This window comes from Nuphar pumila, chromosome 6 (assembly GCF_984573655.1).
Source record: "Nuphar pumila chromosome 6, dmNupPumi1.hap1.1, whole genome shotgun sequence".
Classification (NCBI taxonomy): domain Eukaryota; kingdom Viridiplantae; phylum Streptophyta; class Magnoliopsida; order Nymphaeales; family Nymphaeaceae; genus Nuphar; species Nuphar pumila.
Genome location: NC_143254.1, coordinates 15,516,099 through 15,526,778, shown reverse-complemented (window position 1 = coordinate 15,526,778; position 10,680 = coordinate 15,516,099). Strand labels below are relative to the sequence as shown.

General features: G+C 37.7%; 1 protein-coding gene across 1 annotated transcript; it reads right to left on the bottom strand.

The window, feature by feature from the left end:
* Positions 1-874: 874 nt before the first annotated feature.
* Positions 875-3,605, bottom strand: LOC149834089 (receptor protein kinase-like protein ZAR1). The gene is made up of 2 exons (XM_090009959.1): positions 2,153-3,605; positions 875-1,809 (listed from the first exon to the last, which is right to left on the bottom strand). Exons 1-2 carry the CDS (start codon positions 3,603-3,605, stop codon positions 1,172-1,174), a joined length of 2,091 nt encoding a protein of 696 aa, XP_089866085.1. The 3' UTR covers positions 875-1,171.
* Between the last annotated feature and the right edge of the window lie 7,075 nt (positions 3,606-10,680).

Here is a 10,680-nt window from a genome sequence, read left to right as displayed (position 1 = left end):
AGAATGGCATTATGTCTTATTTGGCTGTCCTTGACTGAATTCAAGTTTGTATTGAAAAACTAAGATGTCACTCACATGAAGGTCATCATTCACACGTTGGCATGGGATACACAAAACCCTTTTTACCGCACTTTTAAATACACCATGCCTGCTGTAAATCCCAGCTTTACAAGTCACTAGTGTCCTTACTGAACACTTTTGGCTCACCCTGCAGGCTACCTCAGTGTTGGAAACCTAAACTACTGGTAAAAGTTACAGAGCTCACATGGTCAAAGTTCTTCCATTAAGTTGGATATGGGATTGCAAGTACCAAGATGGTTTTGGGTTTCCAATACTTAGATTTCATAGAATGATGAAATGGCTATACTAGAACATTATCAATGCCTATCTGTTTTCATTAGAGAGTGAGAATCTTACAGAACAAATTTGCAGGGACTCGGCCACAACTTGATTCATGTCCAGTATGAACAGAATCTGGTTCTACTGACCTAAAGGCCATTCCAATTAAGTATTTCCAAATTGGTTACCATGACAGTGTAGCATATATCCAAATTGGTCAAGACTTAGATCAGTGGTGACGTACATGACTACTCTGCAAGATTTACTGAAAACATATATTTGTACATTTTAAAATATCATCTTTGGATACCACCTACCTTAAGATCATGGTGCTAGAACAACTAGTGACGTTCATTCTAACAATTAGATTTTTGCCACATGACGAACAACTAGCTGTTCACATGTACCTACCCCTCTGCATTGAGACACCATTTATTGTCTATAGTAGAGATTTTAATAGACCTGCCAGCCAAGCGGTGATTTTGCATGTCATTACTCTTCAAAAATCTGTATAACATAATTACAAACAACAACGTTGAAAAATTCCCACAACTTTCATTGCTATTACAACAAGAAAACTACAAGCATTGTATCACTACAGCAAAAGACATATAGATAAGGACAGACCATGAAGATGCCTTTTATCTTGTTGAAATGAAACTAAAAGACACAAGGAAAATGAAGAAAAACGGCTTTTGACAGCATGACATAGGCTTAAGCATGGAGTAAAACCTTTTCCAATGAACTGAAATTGAGGATTCTCTTTCAATTTATTCAAAATTTCAAATCCATGCACATGTGGAACTTCTTTGACTGATCCACCATATATTTATCAGCTGGTGCTAATCAGCCTATCCAGCAACTCACAGACGTTCCTCGTCGAAGGCCTCCTCTCTGGATTGCTCTGAACACATGTCAGTGCAATCTTAAGCACACCAATCATTTCCACTTCCATTTCCAATTCTTGCAGCAGTACAGTGTCCAAGACATCTGAAAACGGTTTCTTCTCATCGATGCATGACTGAACCCATCTCACTAGATCCATGTCCAATGTAGCCATCAACACTTCTGGTGATCTTCCAGTAATCAACTCCAACAAAATCACCCCATATGAGTAAATGTCCCATTTTTGTGAGGGCTTTAAAAGCTTGGGAGCTTCAGGGGCTTGATATAAAGACCCGAGACTAATAATTAGATTGGATGAAGCATCAGAAGATTGTTGTTGTATGTTCTCAGTTGCAGTCCTGTTAGATTGCAATCGTGGCGATCCACCTGCTATGTTTGCCAGCCGTCCCAAGCCAAAATCTGATATGTATGGCTCCATGTTCAGTCCCAAAAGTATATTTGTAGGCTTTAGATCACCGTGAACATACTTCTTAGGGCTGTACTCATGCAAGTAAGCCAATCCCTTTGCTATTCCCTTTGCAATTCCAACTCTCATTTCCCACAACAGTGGTGCCCCATTCTTCCCTGCAGTTACAACCAAAATAAAGTGAGCGGTCGCCAACAAACAACAATATAATTGGGAATTTCAGCAAATCTTCTGAATTAGAATTATTTTTAGGCCTTAGCTACACAGCATCAAGGTGGGACAAGGAAATTCCAGTTTATCACCTAAAACAAGGACAATCTTAAGTCATAACTAACTTTTAGCAACAGAAAAAGGTTACTCGTTGCAAGAAAAGCAGTTACATAGACATCATAATTTAGTATGAATTCTCATGATTACTTGAATGATAAAAAAACAATGGATGCAGAAAAGAGAAGGCATTACTTATCATTATCCACCAATGAATGGAATGTTAGACATTACCATGAATTGCAGCAGCCAGATTTCCATTGGGTATGTAGTCATAGATAAGAAGGTTTTCATCCACAGACCAGTAATATGCTCGGAGAGCAACAATGTTCGGATGCCGGATTTTCCCAATTGCTAAGACCTCAGTCTGAAACTCTTTAAATCTTTGAGATCCACCTTCACCCAATCTTCTCACAGCTAAGGTGAGCCCATCGTCAAGCACAACTTTGTAGACTATCCCAATACCACTCTTGCCCAGCACAAATGCTGTTGCTCTCAGCAGCTCATCCAAATTGAAGTTCACATGTATGTCCAATGGCACCAAGTCCTGCTGCTCAAAGTTCTCAGAGTGTGTCTCAGATTCATCCTTCCCAAAGCACAAGCATTCCTTCTTGCCCTTCTGACCCTTTTGGAAGTCTAAAAGCTCGCCCTTCCCATGGCAAGAAACAAGCCTCCAGTAACAAAATAAAAACACCAATCCGATCAAAACAATCCCAATAGCATCACTCAGCACGATTGCTGCAATGATTCCCTTGCTCAAACCCTTGTGCTCACTGCTGGAGTTAACCATGTCAGAGAATGTAGTAGGTGGGTAGCCACTCGGTAGTGAAGAAACAGGGGAAGTCCCAGAGCATGGATTCCTCAATGGAGGACCACAGAGGCCTGGATTACCAACAAATGCAGTTGGTCCTCGATTATCCAGAGGTCCATTCTGCGGTATCGGGCCACTGAGGTTGTTGTATGTAAGATCAATATAGACCTTCTCAGGAAGGTTTCCTAAAGAAGTTGGAATTGAGCCGGAGAACAGATTATGCGAGAGGTCTACAGTCTCCTGAAGGCCAGACAAGTTTCCAATCCCACTAGGAATAGGACCCTCAAATCTGTTGTAAGAAAGATCAAGTTTTTCCAAATCCTTGAAGCTAACACCAAACCCATCAGGAAGAACACCACTCAAGTTGTTCTTCCCAAGTATCAAAGATTTCAATCTAGTACATTGCATCAAAGAGGAAGGAATAGAACCGTTCAGTAAATTCTCTGATAAATCTAAGTTCTGAAGGTACCTTATCTCTCCAACCTCTGCAGGAAGAGGCCCAGATACGGAATTTCCGTACAAAATCAAGCTTTGAAGGCCCACGAGATGAAATAATTCTGAGGGTAGTCTTCCATACAGCCTGTTATTCCTTAGATTGATGTGTCTCAGGTAGTCTAGAGAGCCCAGAATGGATGGCAAAGAGCCCATTAGCTGCTTTTGGGGTAAGCTGAGAGAAACCACTCTGTCTTGTCTGCATGTCACCCCATTCCATGAACATGGTGTCTCTTGGGATGGATCCCAATCGCTGGTAGCATTTTGTGGGTCATCCCTAATGGAGTTTTTGAGTGCCAAAAGAGCCAGTCCTTCTTCATTCAAGCAAAAAACAGAGCCATTGTAGCTCAATAAGAGCACCACCAAGACAAACATACTCACCATGTCTCAAAGCATCCACCTTCCAATCTCCAGACCGTTTAAACCCTTGATAATTAAAACCCAGCTTGTGAAAAATAGAAAAACAAGAACAAGAAGGCCTTCACCTTTGTTGATACTTAGATATATGGGCTCCCAATTCCTCGGAATTCAAACCCTTCCAGTGAAAATTCCAGCCACTATAGTTGAAATTTTGAGACCATTTTTGCAGTCTACAGAGAGAGAGAGAGAGAGAGAGAGAGAGAGAGAGGTAGCCGTTTGCCAGATTCTGAAAGAACCCCACCAAGAGGGGAAAAAATAAGCAACCTTGACTCTTGTTCCAAATTTGATTAATTAATTTCTCCACCTCCCTTTAATCTATTTGTTTAAAGAAAAAGTGTGGTGACAACAGCTGACAAAGGCTGCTTTTACAGCTGATAATTAACGCCCTAATAACCATCATTAACCACAACCATTTTCCAACCCTTGAAAGTTTACAAAACCTGGTTTTCCCAATTCCCAAAACAACCAAGCAAAGGTCCATCAGCCACACTGCAACAGCAGTAAGTACGTCTACAGTAAGAAAACGAAGGTCTCAACTCTCAACCTTTTTATTGACCGGCACATAGCCGAGAAGAGCTGCCCTTGTTGCTATATCAGTTGGCTAGCAAATTGGTGGGGTACAAGTTGATGTGGACTTTTCTCAGTTTACACATGGGGCGGGATTGTTGCTCAAGTCCTCTATTTTGTTCCAGTATTTTATGACTGTTCTTTTTAGATTTTATTGTTTTTCTTGTCTCAAATATTGCAATGCGAACATATTCAATTCATTGAAAATGACATGGTAGCTGCATATCTTTTATTCTTTATACTTCTCTCTCTTTTTAAACTTTGGACAATGGTGATGATGATTAGGCAATGGGGCAGTTCTCTCTCTCAAAAATGCCGGCGGTGGTGATGTGAAAAGATGAGGTGCAATCAAGTGCTTGTGCAACTGATCACCCTCCATCTTGGGGACAGGCCTGTCAATTGTGGGGCCAAGGCCTGTGGAGGCCATCAGGTGCTTAATGCACAAATTTTGCACTCAATCCTAACTAGGGATGGCAGTGGACCAGGGCAGGCGACAAGGTCTCCACCCCAGCCTCATTTTCAAATCCGAACCTTCATCCTTACCTCCATTTCCTTTGGGGACGGATTTTAACCTCCACCCCCGCCTCCATCCCCAGTCCAAACGGGGGTGAGGCAGGGCGGGGCCCCGTTTTTTCCTTGATCTATAGTCATCCTTTGAAGGATTGGGGACGGGACGGGGCGGAGGAAAGCGTAAGTTCATCCCTGCCTTCATCTCCCCATAGGGATAGATTTTAACCTTCATTCCCGCCTCCATCCCCGTTTCATGCCCTTCATCCTCGGTCCAAACGGGGCAAGGCGGGACCGAGCCCCGTTGTCCCCCGGTCTACTGCCATCCCTAGGGGTGATGGGGCAAGTCATGCTCTCTCTATATATTAAGAACCAAGGTATTTTGGTTATTTTTTTATTCGGTCAAGGGCAACTGACTGAATTCAAGACCAAACGATTCTTTGAAATATAAGTTTTAGAAGCAGACGATTAAATGTAATAATTGAAACGCTGTAGGCTGTTTGCAAATAGCTGATAAGTTATGCAACTTTTTGTAAAATTATTCAAAATTCTTTGTCTCTCGTGCCCGGGAAAAAAAGCTCTTTTATTGGGAAGCAGATCAGGTCACGCTGAACATGAGAGTTTTTGTTCATGCTGACATCGTGGCCATCTGATTTGCATTTTAAAAAGCTCAAAAGTCAACAAAACCATGTGGCATTCATCCAAAATGCAAACAGACGGCCACGATGTTGGCATGAGCAAAAACGCTCATGTTCAACATGACCTGATCTGCTTCACTTTTATGGTTGCGAGCAAATCCAAGCTCAAGATCATGGCGATCTCAAGTTAAATGAGCTGACTCATTTTAAAAGTTAAAATAATAGAACTTGAAGTCTAGACCCACCGAGCAAAGCTCCAATTGTCTTATCTACAAAATAAATATGTTGCTTCTAAGTTGTACTATACGACAAAAATGATGCATTTTAAAAAATGACTCATAATTTATCAATTATGTCAAATAGGCAATTATGTAGGTTCTCACTTTTTTGGACACTTTACCCTTCATAATTGCAAATTTTTTTATTTTCGTGGCTCAAGACACTAAAAGTTAACAGATCCATAAAACTCGTCAACAAAATCTTATCTAAGGTTGCGATATTGGAAAAAATACTTTGAAATTTCAAAACACCAACAAAAATTGTGACGAGTATCTTAAGGCACATTGTGAAATTCCCTTGAGTGTTGCAAAAGTCTATACCTTGTGAAATTCTAAAAAAGTATAGCATAAGGTATTACGAAATTATAAAAAACTTGCGGAAGTTCGTACCTTGTAAAATTCCAAATGAGTCGCAAGGGTATTACAAAATTCCTTTTTCTTATAAAATTTTGTTTTATATAAATAAAGCTTTATTTCTCAACCCCTTATTTGCATCCTAATACTATATTTTTGAAACTCTAGAGTTATTGTAGTTTTCAACCCCTTATTTGCATTTGGATGCCTTATGTAGATGTAATTTTGACAAAATGAATAAAAAAATAGATGTTATTTGGATATAAAGTTTATTCATGCTTGTATCTAAAATTTTGTTGCAATTTTGCATGTAAGGTTGATAAAATTTATAGTTGTTTTGTTATGTTTGTAGAAGAATTTTAGTTTTGTTTATATGTATTGTTGAATTGCTAAACAGACATATCTATTCTATAACAATAAAATTTAAAGCAAAAATATCATATAAGTAAAAATTCACATATTTAAAACAAAAATCACACACACACACACACACACACACACACACATATATATATATGAATTTGTATAAAAAAGTTGCATGAATACATGCGATCTGTTCTTTTACAAAATGAAGTCATTCATGTATTGCATTTATTCCATTCTTTCACAAAATGAAGTTCTCATACATTGCATTCATTCTATTCTTTTATAAAATGAAGTTGCTCATACATTTCATTCATTCTATTTTTTCACAAAATAGAGTCGTTCATACATTTTGCATTCATTTCATTCTTTCATAAAATAAAATTGCTTATATATTTTGCATTCATTTTATTCTTTCACAAAATGAAGTCACTCATACATTTTGCATTCATTTTATTCATTCACAAAATGAAGTCACTCAAATGTTACATTTATTTCATTCTTTTATAAAATAAAGTTGCTCATATATTTCATTTTTTCATATAATAAAGCCGCTCGTACATTTCATTTATTTCATTCCTTCACAAAATGAAGTCGCTCATGCAATGCATTCATTCAATTCTTTCAAAAAACAAAATTGCTTATACATTTTGCATTCATTTCATTCTTTCATAAAATGAAGTTGTTTATACATTGCATTCATTCCATTCTTTCACAAGAATCTTGATCCTCACTGCCTCTTTGATGAGGAGAAAACATAGTATGTGCAGTGGTACTTTCATCTCTTCGACCTCAAGAATGTCAAATTGCACTACATCTTTGATAAGGAGAAAATACAGTATATCATCATTGATTCTATATTCTGTGTTATTCTCCTGATTTTTCCTAACTCACTCATATAATATGATCGAATAAATGTTGACTGTGAAATACGTTGACTCTACATTATCATCGCTCAATACATCTTTTGGCTATCACAGTTTGTTAGAGCGAATGTCTTATGCATCATCATCCTTCACGTTCTCTATGGTCAGAATGCATCACTCATAAACAACTCACGAACTTTTAGTTTCCTATCCCACCCATACCATAAAATCTTACCATCGATGTTTTTACCAAAAAAAACTCATTGTCAATAAAGTATCGTCAATCTTTTTACCTCCGATGGTTTTATTGAAAAAACTCACTGTCGATGAAGTGCCATCGATCTTCTCACCACCAATGTTTTTATCAGAAAAACTCACCATCATTGAAGTGTTGCTTATGCTTTTACTAAAAAAACTCACCGTCGATGAAGTGTCGCTCATGCTTTTACCAAAAAACCTCATTGTCAATATAATGTCGCCCATGCTTTTACTGAAAAAATTCATCGTAGATGAAATGTCACCCATAATTTTACAGGAAAAAACTCGCTATTGAAGAAGTGCAACACATGCTTTTATCAAAAAACTCACTGTCGATGAAGTGCCGCACATGCTTTCAGGGTTTACCACTGTTGGTAAACCATTACTGATGAACCGCCATTGATGAGAGATTTTCTCAAAGCTTGAATGTCATTGGGAGATCGCTAGGAGGATTGGGGACCACCGGTTGGGGACAAAAAAAACCCTAAGGGCATCCAAATGCAAATAAGAAGTTCAGAAATAAAGTGTCATTTATATAGAATAAAATTTTGCAAGAAAAAGAATTTCACAATACCCTTGTGATACTCGTTTAGAATTTCGCAATGTATAGACTTTAGCAACACTTAAAATATTTTTGCAATGTGCCTGATTTTCGCAAGTGTTTTAAAATTTTGCAATCTTTGTTGAAATATCACAACCTCAGAGTTTTGTCGGTTCATCAACTTTTAGCATTGTAACCCATGAAAATAAAAAATTCACCATGATTAGAGCTAAATCATAAAAAAAAGTGAGAACCTAAGAAATTCTTCATTCGAGGGATTTGATAAATTGTAGGGCATTTTTTAATATTCTATCCTACAGTACGGTCACTTTCATGTCGACAAAAGGGCATGGTTCTTTGTAGTATAACTTGATCACTAACCCGCGTTATAAAAAAAAAACTTGATCACTAGTCCAAGTCAACTCATTACTCAACATCTAGTGGTACATCAGGCCTTACAAATATCGCTTGGATAAATAATTGCGAGGAAAAATCTTCTGTCATTTTGAAAAATCTACAAATCTAAATTTTCTTAAAAAATGTTGGGAACACATTAACATATATATAAAACGAAGGCCTTTGAAAATATTGCGATAAAATCATGCCATTTTCAAAATATTGGAGATATTTTTGACATGGTTGAGAACTCCAGATCACGTAGAGTTTGTTGACTCGGTTGTGCTGGTTCAACCAAGATGACACTGTGGTCATGTTTGGATTGTGGACATTGCAGTGCACCGGGGGAAGTGGGGATTCCCAATAAACTTTTCCTCTTTGTAGCTTTAACCAAGGAATTAAATATCCCAACTTATTTCCACTTTTAATTCTTGTCCAATTCCCATCTCAAGTTTTCTTACCTAGAGGAGGCAATTGGGAAATTATCCACAATTTCCCATTTTACTTGAAACATTCCCACTAGATGGCCTAAGACACCTAGATCACTGTTTCAGGCTAGAATCTCTCAATTTTGAAGTGGGAATTCTAGTGTGATTTACAAAAATGGAGCAAATGTTGATATTTCTCTTGGATCCTGAAATTACAGCATGGGATGTGAAACTCAAGTCTCACGCAAGCTTGACCTACATGTTTGAGGCTATTTAAGCTTGATCCAAGCTAACAAGTTGAACTTAGACCCATGACATGGATTAAACTCATTCCTCTTGGCCAAGACCCTACCAACTCGAGTCCTCATTTGCCCAGCGAGCACTTGGTCATGACTCACGAGACAGCATGGCTAAAACTGAACAACTTGGTTTGAGCCTACCCGAGCCTTACAAAGCCCAACTGACCTTAGACAAAGCTGCCAAGGTCAAGATGAGACACGGATCGGCGCCTCGCTGACTTGCGGTCAACTCTAGCCAATCATTCAACTAGAAGAACGGTACTCGTTGAACTAAGGAGGATAAAAAATTCTTGGCCTCATGTTGAGATCAAACCAAAGCCAACCATGTTGGTCTCCCTTTTGGTTGACAATAAATAAAAGCTGGTTTGGAGATGAGGTTGTTGAGCGCAATCAGAGGAAGCATCCCCTTATCATTCAGCCATTGCTAAGTTGACTTGTTTTCCTCCTTTCTTTCATTCATGAGGAAGTATACAAGAGAGTTTTAGGCTCTAGAAACCATAGCCTTGAATTTCTAGAAAGTTTACCACATTTATAATTACATAAAAGAAATTTGATAAAGATGTGTAAAATTATCTAAAAACTAAAAACTAGAAAATGTGATGATATCACGCTAAAATTGCGATAAAATCATGATGATATTGAAAATAGGCAAGATTTTAAAAATCTTGATATGATATAGGGATTTTCATGAAACCATGAAATTATAGAATGATTTTCAAAACCTTGGCAAAGTTTGCATCACTGCGAAGTCCCCATTTTTTCACCACTAGATTTCAATCATGGTTTGGAGACTTAGAATATTGGTGGGTCCAATGGCTGGGTCCTATTAATTTACAACCTGACTACCACTGCAAGGATGAGGGTAATAGTTGTGATATATCTCACCGCTATAGGCTTATAACAGTGAAAAATCTTGCCGACAAGTCGTCAAAAAATGACCTTTATTGAGTAATAACAACGATATTTATAGCTCACTATTAAAGGGTGAATGTTGACCAACAAAGAATCTCGTTGAAATTGGGAACACCAATAGCAGTGTGACAATCTTTAATGATGAGGTTTTTTTAACAACGAGATAGGATATAATGGGGAGATACCTAACTCACAGTCATAGGCTACCTATAGGTTATAACAGTGAGGTATTATTCTCACTGTCTATAAGGGTGCTCGCTGCTATAGGCTATAAGGGGTACAAGTTATAACAACGAGACAGGAATCTCACTTATAATAGCAAGATAGGGATCTCACTGTTATAGGTTATAAACCTACATACAAAAATCTAAAAATTAGTTTAAAAAAATTACATTCAAAAGATGTCCAACTCCAAATAGTATCACTAACAATCATAAATAACATATCACTTTGAGAGAACAAAAAAAAAGAATTTGTCAAAAAACAAAATAAGGAGAAAATTGAGGACGTCTAATGACAAAAAAAGGAAGCAATACCTGCAACAAAAATCCTTCAAAGAAAACGCACGCTTAAAAAAATGATGAGTTCAATTACAACCAATTAGAGGCCAAAACAGGCCAAAAATCACAATT